Below are 18,262 nucleotides of genomic sequence, written 5' to 3' on the forward strand. Positions count from 1 at the left end.
TTGTCCAAGCTACCACAGCAGCCTGGACAGCCCTGTTGGTGTTTCCAGCCCTGTCCTCTCCTGAGTTCCATCCACCTGTGCACGGCTTTCTCATGAGTGTTTTCACGGATGGTTCTGCTGTCGTCTCCAACCTGATAAACAAAGCACCACGATTCAGCCCTCATGACCCCAGGCTTCCTCCCTCAGTTCCTTGCTTCTGCACATCCACTGAAGAAGCCATCCACCTGTTCCACTGTTTCCCTGCACTGCATCTCCTGTCTGCAGGAAGCCTTCAGCCATCACTTCCACATTCCTCTAAGATGTGTGCCTGTCCCCTCCTGGGAAAGCTCTTTTTCCTAGCAGCCTCCAGGGTGAATCCCTCCTTTCCCACGTTGGTACTCTGTACACACAACACGCCCATTCCCTGCCTGGGGCGCTGGGCGTTGCTTCATGTATCAAAGGTCGATTTTCTCTCTGTTAAAATCACAGATGGTCATTGCACCATTGTGAGAATGAATGAAGATACTGCTTATAAATCAGCCAGCGAGGTACCCAGCCTCACTGTGTGTCAGGGTCTCTCTGGGCATAAGGTGGTTAGAGTGTGTGACATGTCTGTCCCCCAAGCCTGTCAGCTCCCAGATCGAAGCCAGTGGGTCTAATTCATCCTTGCGGCACCCACAGCACTTGCACAGGGTTTTGTACACATATGTCGTTCTGTCAGTGTTCATGTTTAATGTTGTCGATGGAACACTCCCACTTTGTAAAGGCTTGAATGTGTTCATCCCTGACCTTTCCACATCTTCTTAGTTCTTCCTTGGAAACAGCTGTACAGTTTCAATGCCCTGTGCATCCCTGGAGTCTATCTGTCTCTGTCATACATTCAGATTCTTCTTGCTTCGTGTCCCTCTCACACCCTTTTCTCTAATGACAAGCTCCGCCTGGGCATGCAAGCAAGGTGGAGGCTGACCCCTCACCTGGCATCCGGGACTGTAGTGCTGGGGACCTGCCTCCCTGCCCTGCCTACCCCCTACGTCATGTGACCATTCCAGTCCAACCGATCAGTCCCTCAGGACCCCCAGCTTACCACAGGCGTATCATTTATGCTGTGACCACTGACTAAACCATTCTCTTCCTTCCTCCCCATATTTCTAAATTTCTAATCATTGCTCAAAGCCCAATTCAGAGAAAACCCTAGCTTCTCCATGGCACTATCATTAACAATGTTATCTGGCCGCCCCCCAGGAAGTTCACTGGGCTAATCGCAGGACTCTTGTTTGCACCATGGCATCTCTTTAGCAGAACATAAATGTGAAGAGCACGTACATCCTTCATGGGAATTTAAAGGAGCTGGAAAGGGTGCTCACAGCAGTTCCATTCTCCCACAGAAATCCTGCATGGCGCCGTGCGGTTCAGCAACAACCCTGCCCTGTGCAACGTGGAGAGCATCCAGTGGCGGGACATAGTCAGCAGCGAGTTTCTCAGCAACATGTCGATGGACTTCCAGAACCACCTGGGCAGCTGTAAGTATCACATACACACTATCTCTGCCTCCAGTTCCTACGCGGGGGAGCTCTACAGCACTGGGGCCGGGGAGAGAAGCCATGTTTAATAAGTCACGTTAATCAGAAACAAAAAGTAAGCAAAATATCTGACCACTAGAAGAGCATGTATTAACCACAGACGTAGACATGGTTTTTTTGTGGCGGGTGGCAGCCCAGCTGGTTGGCAGTGCAGGCCAGCCGAGGTAGATCCCCTGCAGGGATAGCACTTGTGTCCCGAGAAGAGCTGCTGTTCACAGGGCGGACAGCACCAGAGCCTCTCCCAGCCTGTCCTGCTGAGACTGGCCAGACTCCTGCATGCTGCTGAGTCTCCAGAGGCTCCCCGGCCCTCCTGAAGCACCAGGGCTGAATCCACCCCCAGCTGAGGGCGTGAACACTGCCACATGGAGTCACACACACAGCTGGGCACTGCCCATGGGGAGGAAGTCTGTCCATGTTTCCTTGAATGCTGGTGGCCTGGTCCCTGTCCCATTCACCAGTGAGGCAGCCTGTGGGGAAGCCTGGCAGGAAATCAGGGGCAGGTCAGGGTGGCGCCGTGGCTGAGGCCAGCACTGATGGGGAACTCTGAGACGCAAGCTCACACTCACCCAGCTCCCCTGGGCTTTGCCTATTCCTGATCGCCCGGCCTTTCTGTTCTTTAGAATAAGAAGTGATCACCATTTCCTGCTTCTCTGTTTCTCCACAACTGTGCAGTGGATGCCTGTTTGTTTTCTGCCCTCAAAAAAAAAAAAAAAAGAGAGAGAGAGAGGGAGATCTGACATGAATCTTCAAAATCATCAACTAGAGGACTTTAGATTTTTGCATATTTGTTTTATTTTTTATTTTATGGATAGATTGTGATGAAATGCCCATAATACAAGATTTTCCATCTTAACCATTGTAAGTTATAATGTCAGTGGCATTACACATCCACATTGGTGTGCGGCCATCACCACTGTCCACACACAGAACTTTTTCATCTTGCAAAACTGAAACTCTACCCATTAGACAGTAACTCCCTGCTCTCCCTTCCTTCCCAGCCTCTGGCCCTGGCAGGCAACAGTCCACTTGATGTCTCTATGAATTTGACTGCTCTGGGGCTCTCATACAGGTGGAATCATGTAGTATCTGTCCTTTTGTGTCTGGCTTATTTCACCTAGCAAAATGTCCCAAAGTTTCATCCGTGTTGTAGCATGTATTAAGAATGTTGTTCCTCTTCATGGCCGAATAACATTCCACTGTATGTTGACACTACATTTTGTTTGTCCATTCACCCATCTACAGACACTGGAGTTGCTTCCATCTTTTGACTGTTTGAATAATGCTGCTGTGAATATGAGTATTGAGGCTCTTTGTTTTATAGATACATTATTCCACCAGATACCCATCCCGACACCTACTATGTTTGCGAGAAACTGAACACTTTATTTTACATTGCAACATTTCATATTATGAGATCAAGGTTAGCATTTCTTCAGCTGTCTGGTGGACAATGGGAAGGTTAAATTGTGCACATTTTTTTAATGAACCTGGAACAGTTATGGGGCCAGTGTTTGCCATGGATCAGGTCAGGCAGCCCACAATAGCAGGCCTCCATGTTCTGTACAACAACTGTGGGAAAGACCCACAAAGAAACTGCTGGAAAGGGGAATGATGGGTGGGCTCATGCAATAAAAAGACTCAAATACTACAGGGCTTTGAACTATAGGCCAATATAGCATTGCTTTAAGAATAAATATAAAAATAAGACAAATAAGAATAAGCCTAGCAAAATCAAAAGTCCATAAAGAGCTGACATTTCAAGCCAGTAAGGGAATAATTCATTATTCAATAAGTGGTCTGGAATGACTTAACTATTAGGGGTGAAAATATCAAAGTGAGAGAACTATAAAGGGTTTTTAAAAAGGAACTAGGCATGTTGGGTTAGTCTCATTGGAGAGTGCAAATTCACCATCGACCTGATACCTGAAATTCCCTTCTTCCCATCTAGAGGCAAGTTGGGACTGCTGCCAGGCTCCTGTGGTAAACGAAGCCCCTCTCTTGACTGGTGCTGCTTTATGGCTACACATTCCTGCTCAGGACGGGTCTCATTTAGTCTTCACCAAAAAAAAAAAAATCTCATGAGATGATTTAAGTGTTTTATGGACAAGATGTCTAAGATTCAGAAAAATTTCACAGTGTGCCCAACTTTTATGTTTATGTTGAAGTTGGGCATTAGAAGTTAGAATGAATGGGTTTACTTGAAAGAAAATTAAAATAAATCCATCACCCACTCCATGTAATATAAATTCCAAATGCATATTAAATACATATAATATTTAAAATATATGTAAGTGCCAGAAGGAAACATAAAGTAAAGATGAATATTTTGTAATATCAAGTTGAAGAAAAGCCAAAATCTGACATCATAAAAGAAAACTTTCATGTAAAATAAGTTAATGGCTACCAGGAAAATATTGTGCAATGTCTGATTGCCATGAACAGGGTTAATATCCTTGCTATATCACTCCCTGAAGTCATCTTTAAAAGACTAAGAAAGAGATGAATCTCTTAATAAAAACCTGACCCAGAACATGAGCAACCTCTTCTTCTCCTTCTCCCTCTCTCTCTTTCTCTCTCTCTGTCACACACACACACACACACACACACACACACACACAAAGATGGCCAAGCAATAAAGTAAAATGTTATTTCTAATGTAGTAAAAAGGTCAAAATAAAATAAGAAAGCATCACATCTTCCTTTGTGAAGTATTTGGGTTCCTTTTGCTTTTAAACACCTGGGTCAGCTGGGGTGTGGAGAAACAGAAATTCTTATGTTCTGCTTGTGGGCATATATGTTAATAAAACCAAGCTTGGCAATACGCCTGCAATATGTATCTAAAGCTTCAAAGTATGTATAGCTTTGACCAATGAATATCACACTTATGAATAAGAGAAAAAGAAATAATAATGAAAGTGAAAATCATAAGAGATGTACAGACATATTCTTATACAAGAATCCTTGCAGCCTTACTTATAATAAATTTTCTGAACAAATTGTATATCTAAAAATAACAGATTGGTTGAATAAATTATGCTGCAGCAATGCTATTGATAATCATGTTAGATAGAAGCATATTTAAAGGCATGGAAAAATTGTCATGTTTTATCTGGGTTTTTAAGGTTATAACACAATGTATAGTGGGATTCCAATTCCTGTATATACATAGACTTATATGTCTATATTGATTAACTCTGGATGAGTCTCATGTCTTCTTTTTGCTTTCTTCTATTATCCATATTTTAAACGATGTGCCTGCATTTCTTTTTTGTAACAGATGGTCAATACTAGAATCATAAACAGATCTTAAGTTTGTTGGCAAACGTTTCCCCTGTTAGGAAAAGATGCATTTTTCTTTTAAACATTTCTCTCTTATACAACGATTACGTGCTTATAATAGAAATTTGAAAATTATATGTGAGTACAGGGTAAAAAGTAGAAAGAATGGGATTGCACGCTGCAGACCTAGCTGCTTTTAGCATGCCTCTGTATGACCTTGCTTTCTCTAGACTTCTGTCGCAGTCTCTCTGCCTCCCTCCTCACAACGTCCATCCCCCGCTGTCACTGTCGTGATGCCAGCCTCCCCAGCCTTCATGACTCTAAGGAGCACCAGTGCGGCATTAGCGCCCTTCGCCCTGGTGGTATCCTGGCTTCACAGTCACATGGGAGATCGATCATCAGCTTTTCTGTTTGAAATCTAAATTCTTCCTGACTGCAGGGGACCTCGGGACCCATGAACTCCTCTAGTTTACTATGTCTTCACAGTAAAAGATATCTGCATGACTGGACTCTAACAAATTTGGTGGTTAACCTGCTTTTTCTATATAGATATAGCTCGACCTTCAGACTTCTCAATACTGATAAAAAGAAAACTCGACAGATGAGAAGAAAACCTTTGCAGCTGTAATTTGTAATCAACTAATTATAAAAACTGCAAAAATTGACCAGATAGCTAAGATTTTACACAGTCATTAAAGTGATCTGCACTGTTAACATTTCACCCTCTGTGCACCATTCTGTGCTTCTCTCTGGTTTGGAGTCGAGAAGGTTTTATTTACAGGCCATGACTTAACAATCCCAGAACGGCTGACACATGCAGTCACTCAAGACTGGACACAGCAAGGGAGCAGTGGGTCCATGCCAAAGGCTCAGCCAGATGAGACACTCTAGCTGTGGCAGGAGATGCCAGGGAATGCTCCATGCCTAAGCAGATTGTAAACAAGGAACCTCAAATTCATGAAAAATTCTCGCTTGTGTGGCCTGTATCAGTAATTACTCTCTGCCTCAGTTTCCACAGCTGACATGTAAATAAAAGCAGTTCATGGTTCATCTTCTTTTCTTATCGGGGTCTCTTAAGTGATTCTACAAACCAGCCAGCCAAACAATCAGAGAATAAGTTGAAAAAATTGTCTTCATTTATTGAACATGCTTAACTCAGGCCTGGGAAAGGGCGTCATCAGTTTCTCATCATTCCTTCCCTTTCACTGAGATATGCATCTATTACTTTTACATTTCAGGCCAAAAGTGTGATCCAAGCTGTCCCAATGGGAGCTGCTGGGGTGCAGGAGAGGAGAACTGCCAGAAACGTAAGTCAGTGAACAGCCTCAGACCCACATGTGACCGCCCCTCTCTTCCTTCACTTACTTAGGTGATTGGATTTGTTTTCCCTTTGAAGACTCCGAAGAGTTATTTTATTACAGGGCCAGATGTGAACTGGTAGGTGAAGGACAGTCTTGCAAATCTCACCGCATGTGGTTAATCCAGGGTGGGCTATTTTGGGTGCTTCAGCCTGTCACAAATAAGTGAACACCAGCAGGTGCCGGGCACGATGGTTCTCGCCTATAATCCCAGCACTTTGGGAGGCCGAGGTGGGCGGATCACGAGGTCAGGAGATTGAGATCATCCTGGTTAACACGGTGAAACCCCATCTCTACTAAAAATACAAAAAATTAGCCTGGCGTGGTGGCGGGCGCCTGTAGTCCCAGCTCCTTGGGAGGCTGAGGCAGGAGAATGGCGTGAACCTGGGAGGCGGAGCTTGCAGTGAGCCGAGATCGCATCACTGCAGTCCAGCCTGGGCAACAGAGTGAGACTCCGTCTCAAAACAACAACAACAACAATAAGTGAACATCAGCAGGTACCCCAGCCCTGTCCTCTGAACACAGCACACTTTCCCGGGAATGGAAGACTTGTCCCTGTTGACAGCAGTCCCCAGGTTTCTTGTTTCCTCTCTCTCCCTGGCTTTCTTTGGTATCCACCTACACAGAAGCCCGAGCACGGTTTCTCACGGGGACTTGTCCATGTGGACCGTGCTTTATGATGGAGAGGGCCATTCTCCCGGGTATGGCTGTCTGGCTCAGCCTCTCAGTGGCCAAGGAACCTGTGGACATGAGCTCAAAAACAGACCCTATGTCCTTAAGCTGAATTGTGGGGTGGCTGTTAGACCCTTCTAAACACTACTTCCCAGCAGGTATTTCTGTTCTTTGTATGTGCTTCCTGCATTGCCCAAGATGTATCTAATTATTTAGCAGGTCTCAAAGTCTAGACTTGATCTGATCAGTTCTCTTAAGTGATGAAAAATAAATCAGGAGAAAAAAGAGGCAATCAGAAAAGGGCATGGTTTGACTTAGCTTGAGTGTGATTTCACTGGAAGCAAATGTGTCTTCACTTTTTCGTGAAAAAGTCTGCGAGCACTCTGCGACGTCCCTGGGAATTGATCCTACCCTCACTCTTCAGCTCACGAGGGACCTTTGCTCTTTTTCAGTGACCAAAATCATCTGTGCCCAGCAGTGCTCCGGGCGCTGCCGCGGCAAGTCCCCCAGTGACTGCTGCCACAACCAGTGTGCCGCGGGCTGCACGGGCCCCCGGGAGAGCGACTGCCTGGTAAGATGCCCCTCCGGCAGCCTCCCTGGAGCAGGCTGTGGCTGCACTCTCTCCACCCACACCAGGACAGAGGACCTCCTGTGGGGGAGCTGTCAATTAGCATTTGTAGTAACAGACAGGATATTGTCCTCTGCCTGGTGACAAAGTATCTTTAGTATCCCACCTCCACCACTCACTGAGGCCTTGGGAAAATGATAGGACCTCCATCCCTCCATTTCCTCACCTGACAATGATGCATAACAAAGTCTCTCCCAGTTGAATGCTTAAATGATGCGATGCCTGTGATGTCCAGCATTAGGACCTGCGCACAGAACAAGCACTAAATACTACATGCAAGTATTTGCATGAATGTGCCTTGTTGCCAGCAGCACACTCTCTTTATTGTTTGACATCGGCTATACCTCCAGAGACTTGACACTGTGAGGTCCCTAAGAGACCTATGGAGAGCCACACAGGTCTTGCTAACTGGGGCTGCTTTAGGGCCTCCTGACACGGATCCCTCGGCTCCTCCACCACTGCTCAGGCACCTCCTGAGCTGCACCTTGCCCTCAAGGGGTCCTGAAGTACTCACTCTTGCCCCATTACTGCAGAAAGTGCCAGCAGAAGCCTTGCTGCCCCAGCGGGCTCTGGACAGCACTGGAGGGTGCAGGCCAGAAGTGTCTTGGAAGCCCTGGAGACGCCAAGGCTGGTGGATGTGACTGCTGGAGTGGGAGCTGGTGTGACGAAGCCCTCCCTAAGACTAAATGCAGATCTCTTTGTGGTTTCGGGGAAGATTTCTAAATTCCCAGAGGCTGGACCCAGACCCAGGAATTGTGACTTGGTTGGCCTGGGCTGTTTCTAATGTGAGCCCCAGGGAGAAGACTGTGAAGACGCAGGGTTGATCCTAGGGAGAGCCCCCGCTGCACTGGGTCTGGCCCCTTTACAGGGCATCATTCTAGCAAGGTTTACTGCCATTCAGCAATACATTAAAAAATGTACCCTCAACTGTACTTTATAAGGGAAGCCCAATGTAATCTGAGCTTAAACATAATTTCACTCCATAGTCACCGCTATAATATGTGAACTCCATCATCTGTATGTTAGTAAAGAGACGTATTTTTATCATAATCCATAAATTATGAGAGGTGGGACAGTGCACCTAAGAAAAAAACGGACTTTTTAGAGAAGGGTCTTTCTGACTCTGCAGAGGGCACCAGCTCGGTTTTCCCCACTAGTTGAACACTGAGCTGTGAAGATGGCAACTTGAGCTTTCTGACGGGAGTCAACACAGTGCTGCGCTTCCTCCGTGTGTGGCGCCGAGTGTCCTTACCTCACTTGCCCAGCGTGTCCTTTCTCCTCCACAGGTCTGCCGCAAATTCCGAGACGAAGCCACGTGCAAGGACACCTGCCCCCCACTCATGCTCTACAACCCCACCACATACCAGATGGATGTGAACCCCGAGGGCAAATACAGCTTTGGTGCCACCTGCGTGAAGAAGTGTCCCCGTGAGTCCTCCTCTGTGGGCCCTCTGACTGATCAGGCATCCTTGTCCCGCTCTGTCTCCTGCTGAGCCCTGGAGTATCCCATCTTGGAGAGTCTTTGGGTGGATGTGTTTGCCTCGCTAGGGGGAGGCAACCCTGTGCCCGTCCAGGCGCAGAGGTGAGGGGCTGCCTTGCTCCCGAGGAGCGGGTAGGTGGTGGCCATCCCCACCCACGGGGGCTGCTCAGTGCACAGGGCAGAACTTGGGGCCAGGCCACCTCACAGGAGAAACACCTGCTGCTCAGCCCTCACCACTCATCCAGCATCCACAGCCGAGGGTATTCAGTTGTCTGCTGGGCACAAAGCCGTGAGCATGTCACTATTTAGTGCTTGTGCCAAGCAGGTATTTAATAGACCGAAATCAGAGAGTCTATCAGAAGACCTGCCTTCTTGAGTGGTTAAAATTCTAGTGAAAGTTATGCCTCTTAGGAGTATTGCAGAGGTTTTGTCTTTGTTTTCATTTTGTTTTGTTTTAATGGTTTGGGTTTGAGTTTTGCTTGTTTGTACTTACATTTGTCCTGGTGGCTCCAGAGTTTAGGGAAATTGTGACATAAAATACTTCCTGTTAGAGAAAACAAAACGTCGTCTAATGAAAGAGTTTTAGAAGCCAGTCTTGATCTCTAGAAGGGGAGATTAACTGAGAAAAAAAATTGAAAGAAAAACTATGAGGGGTAGATTTTACCCTGCCAGATTTGTGTACATGAAAAATATTACACTCTGTATGGGGAAAAAATACAAAATAATAAGCCATTATAAGGTAAATGACAAACGAAGCTAAAGAAAAATGTGCCACACTGATGACACAGATACAGTCTTTGAGATAGGACTTAATAGAGCTTTAAAATCCATAGGAAAACACCTCGAGCCTGAGATACCGAGAGCAGACGGTTCACAGAAGAATCACCAAGGTCCTATAAATATTTTTGAGGATCTTCTTGGGGAACTTAAAACAGGAACAGGCCGGGCACAGTGGCTCATTGGCTCATGCCTGTAATCCCAGCACTTTGAGAGACCAAGGGGGCTGGATTGCCTGAGGTCAGGAGTTTAGGACCAGCCCGGCCAACAAGGTGAAACCTCGTCTCTACTAAAAATACAAAAATTAGCTGAGCGTGGTGGTGCTTGCCTGTAATCACAGCTGCTCAGGAGGCTGAGGCAGGAGAATCACTTGAACCCAGGAGGCGGAGGTTGCAGTGAGCTGAGATCACACCACTGCACTCCAGCCTGGGTGACAGAGCAAGACTCCATCTCAAACAAACAAAAAAGGAACACATAGAGCTCCTAAAAATAACACAGAAGTCAGCTATCAACACAAATGAATTACTTTAAAGGTGGGAGCAGGTGGAGGAGAGGGCTGAGGTGCCTGCTGGGACACAGAACAGCTGGCCCCTCAAGGGACCCAGGGCCACGTCGGGAAGGGCCATGGAGAGCAAAGCTGGCATCAGCCGCAAGAATAAAATGCAGCCTCACCTATAGCTGCTTCGGTGGAAGAGTGCTCTTTTTAGGTTTAAGCATTTTTAATGAGCATTCCAACTTTAACCATAAGCCCTGGGGACAGATCCTACAAGGAAGAACATGAGCTCACAGAGGTGCTTTAACCTAGTGAGCAACGCCATGCTTTTTCCCTGACACCTGTTTCCTGCCCTGATGAAACACCTGTATTATCCACATTGCAGCCTAGAATTTATTAAACTATTGAACGGAATTCCTTTTCTATTTGCAACCTTTCATTCTTTGTCCTTAAAGTAAATAAAGCCAAAGGAGGATGGAGCCTTTCCATCAGCACTCGAGAGGAGGACCTGGACTGTCTGTGTGAGGCCCGAGCACCTGGCGCCACCGTCGTCACCTTCCTTTCATGCTCTCTTCCCCAGGTAATTATGTGGTGACAGATCACGGCTCGTGCGTCCGAGCCTGCGGGGCCGACAGCTATGAGATGGAGGAAGACGGCGTCCGCAAGTGTAAGAAGTGCGAAGGGCCTTGCCGCAAAGGTAGGAAGCCCGCTGGTGTGCGGATGAGGCTTGTTCTCAGCTGCTGAGGCTGGGCTTTCATGCCGCCTCCAAATGAACACTACTTCTTCTTCTCATTAAAAAACAACTATAAATATCATTTCTTTAAAATAGAAGATAAAGCTGCAAAGCCAGGTTAGGCAATGGGAAGGCACTGAAGGTTGTGATAGGGTGGGGGGCTCCGACGAGAACAGTGCACAGAGCCAGCCCCTCAGCAGCTGCCAGATGCCCAGCCCTGGGGAGAATCCAGGGAAGGCAGAGCTGGAAGCAGTCCAGCTCCATGCGGCCCAGGGGAAATAATGAGGAGAATGCAAGGTCGGTGTGCGGTGACAGGGATGGCATCTCCTATACCGCCGTAGCCCCAAAGTGTGCTATAGGTCCTCGTGTCCCCCTGCCCCCCGCACCCTCCCCAGCCCCGTCAGTGTTTGTTGAGTGAATGAAGGCTGATATGGCAGTGGCAGTTCCCGCGACTGGAATTCCTTCCTGCTTCCCTCTGCCTGTGGATCCCTAGCTATTCTTAATCCACCAATGTGAACGGAATACACGTCTCTCTTATCTCTGCAGTGTGTAATGGAATAGGTATTGGTGAATTTAAAGACACGCTCTCCATAAATGCTACAAATATTAAACACTTCAAAAACTGCACCTCCATCAGTGGCGATCTCCACATCCTGCCGGTGGCATTTAGGGGGTGAGTCACAGGTTCAGTTACTTGTATAGAGAAAAACAAAGTCTGCCTTTTTAACTGGTAGAGACAGGTGATCAATAATCACCTGTTGTTTGTTTCAGTGACTCCTTCACACACACTCCGCCTCTGGATCCACAGGAACTGGATATTCTGAAAACCGTAAAGGAAATCACAGGTTTGAGCTGAATGATCGCATGAATATAAATGGGAAATCAGTGTTTTAGAGCGAGAACTTTTCGACATATTTCCTTCTCCCTTGGAATAAAAACATTTCTTCTGAAATTTTACCATTAATGGCTGATGTTTTGATACTTTTCAAAAGTACAGTTTCCCTGCAGGCAAAAGGGGACACGTTAAGCCCAGGCTTAGGTCATTCACTGCGCATGTGAACACGCTTTCTCCCTCCTACCCGGCCCCAGCCAGCTGCCTTGGTGGCCCATAACCCCTGCGGGTAGAGGGAGAGGACAGGGGTAGGCGAGGGGCAGCCTGGGCCTCAGGCTTTTGAAACTGGATGCCAGAGCCCTGTGGGGCCACGGGCAAGCCTCGGGTCCATGACTGCCACCTGAGCTCCGCTTCCTTCCTCTCTAAAATGGGAAAATTAGACTTATATAACACAACTGTTTTAGGGTTGGAATCAAATAAGGAAAATCTGTAAAGCTCCTTGTATGTGATACCAGATCCATAATTGGCAGATAATCGCAGCAGGAGCCTCTTGGGGGTAATCAGATACCCTGCGCAGCAGGGGTCCCAGGGCCACAGCCAGAGGGGCGGCGGGAGACATGGGGAATCGCTGGGGGAGGCGGGAGGCAGCCGTGAACTCTGGCTGGCCTGCATCCGCCCATTCGCATGTACACTCAGAGAAGATGATAACGAAAAAGAAAGCAAATCCAATTTTCCCACTCACTGTTCCTATAATACAAAGTCCCTGAGAGTCTAGAGTAATGTCTCATACAAAAAAGAAACTCCTGTGTGGTGTGTGTCTGAGTCTCCTCTGCCTTACAGGGTTTTTGCTGATTCAGGCTTGGCCTGAAAACAGGACGGACCTCCATGCTTTTGAGAACCTAGAAATCATACGTGGCAGGACCAAGCAACAGTAAGTTGACCACAGCCAAAGAGCCTGGTAGATTACATTTTGCCTTTTTAGTTGGAAATTAGGCTTAACAGGAGAGTTGCTAAGATAGGGCACAGAGCTCCTGTATCTCTCGCCGGCATTCCCGAATGCTATCTCACATGAGCAGGCACAAGGATCAAGACTGAACGACCACTGGCACAGGCTGTCTGCTAAACCACAGACTTCTCAGCATTCGCCAGTGCTTATGCTTCTGTGTCCACTCCAGATCCCACATTGCACTTAGTTGTCAGATCTTTTCAGTCCATTCTAACCTGTAATAGCTCCTATGTCTTTCCTTGTCTTTCATGGCCTTGACTCTTATAAAACGTGTTGTTCAGGTACTTTGCAGACTGTCTAACCATTTCAGTTCGGCTGGTGTTTTCTCAGGATGCAGTTGAGGTTATGCATATCTTATCACGGGGTCCAGATAGACTTTTTAGCACCACTCTTTAAGAATTTCCACATTTTCAGCTTTGACAGTGGAATAGACTTGCAGGTGCTCACACACAAGCATCTTTAATATGGTAATGGTAATCATCAGTTTAGTGGTATGGAGGAGGAGATGGGAATCTCTTAGTAAAACCAGCCTTGGAAGCAGCCCCCTTATGAGAACTGCTGCCCCTACTTGACTCCTAAAGCACTAGATAATACTGTGCAACATTAAAGAGAGTAAGAGTGCATGAAATATGCATTGCCTCCCATAAACTCCCTTGGCTCTGAATCTCTGATACTAAATATGTGGCTACCATTGCTTCCCAGAAAAGCCTTTTTGCTCTGAATTCTCTGGAATACCTTCTTTGCCTGAGATTCTTATAAAAACAAGAGATTTAGAGCAAGTTTCTTGGATGGCTGGTATGAGCCAGTTGGCTTAGTTGTAGGGATTTAAACAAGATAAGGGTTACTTACTTTTCACATTTAATGAGAAGTCTGGTGATTCCAGCTCCTACTGAGGCAGGGTGGCCACAGGTTCCAGGTCATGACTCACTGAAGCTCCAGGCCTGCCCTGCAAGGACCATCTGGCTCTTCCCTGGTGTCTGGCCTCCCTGGGCATATGTGGGGGAGAATTCCTAATGGTATTGGTTACAGGCTCCTATGCAAGACCACTCATCAGTGTAGGAGAAAGGAAAAAGATGGGGGAAAGAAGAGCAGCAGGGAGAGGAGAAGCCTCTGGATGATACTCTAACCCCCTGCCATCCAACATCTGAACATCAGTCTTTTCATCCAGTGCTCTCAGCTGGCCCAGTCCCCAGCCTGGGGTCAGATGAGAGCTTCCTGCAAATGCAGATCTCTTTCCTGTGGCTCCTTCTCAATTACAGACAGCTCCTCCACAGGGTGCACTCTGGCCTTTTACTCCCTCCCCAAACCAGCCCAGCCCTCCCAGCCTGCATCATCGTGGTCCTGCAGGGGCTAGAGGTTCTCACACCCATCATGGTCTGGCAGGAGCTAGTGGTTCTCACACCTATCATGGTCCAGGAGAGGCTAGTGGTTCTCACACCCATCATGGTCCAGGAGGGGCTAGTGGTTCTCACACCCATCGTGGTCCAGGAGGGGCTAGTGGTTCTCATACCCATCGCGGTCCAGTGGGGCTAGTGGTTCTCACACCCATCGCGGTCCGGTGGGGCTAGTGGTTCTCACACCCATCGTGGCCCCCCAGGGGCTTAGTGGTTCTCACACCCATTGTGGTCCAGGAGGGGCTACTGGTTCTCACACCCATTGTGGTCCAGGAAGGGCTAGTGGTTCTCACACCCATCGTGGTCCGGTGGGGCTAGTGGTTCTCACACTCATCGTGGTCCAGGAAGGGCTAGTGGTCCTCACACCCATCGTGGTCCAGTGGGGCTAGTGGTTCTCATACCCATCGTGGTACGGCAGGGGCTTAGTGGTTCTTATACCCATCGTGGTCCAGGAGGAGCTAGTGGTTCTCACACCCATCGTGGTCCAGCAGGGGCTTGCTTAGTGGTTCTTACACCCATCGTGGTCTGGCAGGGGCTTAGTTGTTCTTACAGCCATTGTGATCCAGCAGGGGCTAGTGATTCTCACACCCATCATGGTCTGGCTAGGGCTAGTGGTTCTCACACCCATCGTGGTCCTTCAGGGGCTAGTGGTTCTCGTACCCATCATAGTCCAGGAGGGGCTAGTGGTTCTCACACCCATCGTGGTCCTTCAGGGGCTAGTGGTTCTCATGTCCAACGCGTGCCTTCCTGCTCCTCCAGGTGACTGAAGACATCCCCCCTTCAGTCTGAATGACTTCCATCCAGTCATCTGATATACACATTGGACCACCCAATAGCGTCCTAGCATCATGTTGGATGGTGAAGAAAATGCCACAGTTCCTGCTCTCAGGACCTCACAACCTTGGGCATAGCTTTTTGGAGGAAGGCCCGGCTTCCCAGGCATCCCTCCCAGACCTGTTCAGAGGCCCCTGCTCCTTTCTTCCTTTTGCCCACACTCACTGTGCTCTTCACACCGGCTCAAAATTATCTGTTTACAGGGTTGTATCACCACCAGATCAAGGGTCCTTGAGAGGAGGAAACATATTTAACCTGCACAGAATTTAGGACAGAGAACATCAAGTGTTTGTTCAATAAATACATGAATGGATAGAGGGACAGGTTGGGTGGTGGACAGAAGGACAAACCCACACCTTTGAAGTGTATTTGGCTGTTTGAGAGGCTTTTTTAGAATATGTTCTCAATTTCCAAGCAAAATGAAAATGGAGAAATATAATGACATTAAGGCATTTTATTCATCCTCCCCATCTGCCACTGGGGTTAAAGATACTAAATAAACAAGGAACTAGCTTTTGCCTGCAGGAACTTAAAAAACACCTGCAGTTTTCAAAAGTTGCAGTGTGTGCCTCCCACAGCATGACTTACCGTCATTGGAAAGCAGTTTGTAGCCAATCAAAGGTGGTCTGGAAAAACAAAGTTTTCAGGGATACATTGTTTTTATAATTTTCACCACATGATTTTTCTTCTCTCCAATGTAGCGGTCAGTTTTCTCTTGCGGTCGTCAGCCTGAACATAACATCCTTGGGATTACGCTCCCTCAAGGAGATAAGCGATGGAGATGTGATAATTTCAGGAAACAAAAATTTGTGCTATGCAAATACAATAAACTGGAAAAAACTGTTTGGGACCTCCAGTCAGAAAACCAAAATTATAAGCAACAGAGGTGAAAACAGCTGCAGTAAGTCACTGCTTTCTCTTTTGTTTATGGAATTGGTTCTAATGGGTCCTTTATTTTTATTTAGAATATTGAAGGGCTATTCCCATTTAAAATCCTTTTTTCAGTTCCTTAAGAAGCAAATTAAAATCTTAAGATTCCTAATTGTGAAATTACCATGTGAATTCCATTAAAACTTTTTCCAGATCATTATCATTCAATAGGATGAATTTACCCTGAGGTTTAGGCTACCAATTATTTGTAATTTAAGTAACTAAATTTAGTATTAGTTATATTACCTTTTAGCTGTAGGTCACTCTCTGCGCATTTCAGCCTGTAAAGATTGCAGCTACACATACACACACACACACACACACACACACACACAGAGGAATGGAATGAACACTTTATATCAACACTTCCTGTTCTTACTCTAGAGCTTTTGAAGCTGGCAAGAGCCTGGCCTGTGCTGGGCTTTGGCCATGGCAGCATCAGCTTTGAGTCAAGTGCTGGTCTGGCCTCCCTAGCTTCGAGGCCCCTGTCAATTCCCTTCATCTATTTAGGTTTTGGCTTCCTTATCCATAAAATGGAGATATGAATGATTCCCACGCCATAGCGCTTTGAGAGAATTCAGTGAAATTCTGTGTGTAAAACTCTTCCATGGTGCCTAGCACATAGCACACAGCCAATGGCCCAATGGCCCCTATCGGCTGTGGGATTTGTCATCAGAACATCACCAGCTCTGCTCCAGGCTGCCCTGGGCACCATCAAAACACACCCTGTGCCCAGCAGCACCTGCCCCTCTGCACGCCTGGCCCCTTCAGCAGTGGCGGTGGCTGTGGGAGCACAGAAAACAAGGAGTCCCATCTGGTTTAATTGATGCCATTGCCAAAGGGGAGGACTCATGGCACCCCCTCTCGGGTGCCAGAGCGCCTGTCCTCCACTGTCAGGCACATTTCAGTTTTCCCAGCAGCCAGCACAACTGTTTTGTCCTTCCAGTCACTGTCGGCCTCTGGGAAGCCCAGTCTGTGTCCTCTTCCTTCAGGGATGCCCAGCATGTCCGTGCCACCCAAAGTCACGGAGCACAGGGCCCCTCCCGGGAAGGTGCTGTCTCCTGTGGCCCTTCGGGTCCCTGCTCTGTCACTGACTGCTGTGACCCACTCTGTCTCCACAGAGGCCACGGGCCAGGTCTGCCATGCCTTGTGCTCCCCCGAGGGCTGCTGGGGCCCGGAGCCCAGGGACTGCGTCTCCTGCCAGAATGTCAGCCGAGGCAGAGAATGCGTGGACAAGTGCAACATCCTGGAGGGGTAGGAGGTTATTTCTTTAATCCCCTGGCTTTGATCAAAAATAAGGCTCCAGGTTGTTGTTATAGCTTTACAGGCATTCTGTTTGATTTTTTTCCTTTTATTCTTTGCCCTTGGCTTTTGGAGGTTTTGGGGTTTTCTGTGGGGAGATGGGAGGTTGTTTGATTGCTTTATTTTTTGGAAAAGTTAATCACAATAGGAAATAAGCAAGTATTGTTACCTAATTTAATCCAATAATTTATAGAATTTCTTTTCCTGGAAGTATCTTAAATTTGTCTAAGCTACAAAAAGTTCCTAAGACAAATGAGACAGTCATCAGTGGTTCATCTGGCCAACACTGTGGCCATTTGGGCTCTTCTTTGCAGTGCCCGATTCCTGGTGTGTGAAAATAAATTAACACAAATTATATTGCCAAGTTAATATCTGTTTTATGTGCCCCCAGCATGTGTTGAACATCAAACAGTACCAGGAGCTTTAAATATACCCACGGGCAAAGAAATAATTCATAATGATGCTTGTTGAATTTAGTTGCAATCAATAAAAGGTGCAGTTTGTGGATGCTCTGAGGATCTTGATATTGACATAAGGCTTTGAATGACAAATGAGGACAAAAAATAAATAGGAAAGTAAAACTGAAGGATAGAGGCCAAGGCCATGTTTTAGAAGATTTAAAGAAAAAGGGAAATTTGGTGAGCACCATAGGAATTACAGAAGGCTGTAGGAAATCTTCCTGTTTTACTCTCTGGGCATGGACCACAGCTTGGATCCAGAAATATTTAGGAACAGGATAAGAGGACCAAGTTCAATTCTATAGGAATTCTTTAGCTGATAGGCTCAGAACGAATCACATAATCAGTAGTGCTGCTTCAACTTCAAGTAAGGAATATTAATGCAACCCTTACGGCTACAAATGGACAATGGTCTCATGTTTTCAGTTTTCAAGTGTTTCTTAAGAGGCAGGGTGATGAAAATACCCATGTGGGGAGTCCCATGTCCTTCCATTAGTGTAGAAAAGCCTGGTGTCCAGCAGCACCTG

The 18,262-nt window shown here is 46.9% G+C and overlaps 2 protein-coding genes across 4 annotated transcripts in view; one reads left to right on the plus strand and one right to left on the minus strand.

The window, feature by feature from the left end:
* SEC61G (SEC61 translocon subunit gamma) overlaps positions 1–18,262 on the minus strand; it is a 679,333-nt gene that overhangs the window by 399,355 nt on the left and 261,716 nt on the right. The window lies entirely within an intron of this gene.
* EGFR (epidermal growth factor receptor) overlaps positions 1–18,262 on the plus strand; it is a 193,324-nt gene that overhangs the window by 127,658 nt on the left and 47,404 nt on the right. For 2 of the 3 annotated variants that reach the window (XM_050783477.1, XM_050783479.1), the window contains exons 4-13: positions 1,365–1,499; positions 6,077–6,145; positions 7,321–7,439; positions 8,783–8,924; positions 10,827–10,943; positions 11,526–11,652; positions 11,751–11,824; positions 12,652–12,742; positions 15,747–15,946; positions 17,097–17,229. In XM_050783477.1, coding sequence (XP_050639434.1) covers positions 1,365–1,499; positions 6,077–6,145; positions 7,321–7,439; positions 8,783–8,924; positions 10,827–10,943; positions 11,526–11,652; positions 11,751–11,824; positions 12,652–12,742; positions 15,747–15,946; positions 17,097–17,229 — 1,207 coding nt within the window. The other variant, XM_050783478.1, reaches the window with a different exon arrangement.

The sequence above is a fragment of the Macaca thibetana genome, chromosome 3, assembly GCF_024542745.1.
Source record: "Macaca thibetana thibetana isolate TM-01 chromosome 3, ASM2454274v1, whole genome shotgun sequence".
In the NCBI taxonomy this organism is placed as follows: domain Eukaryota; kingdom Metazoa; phylum Chordata; class Mammalia; order Primates; family Cercopithecidae; genus Macaca; species Macaca thibetana.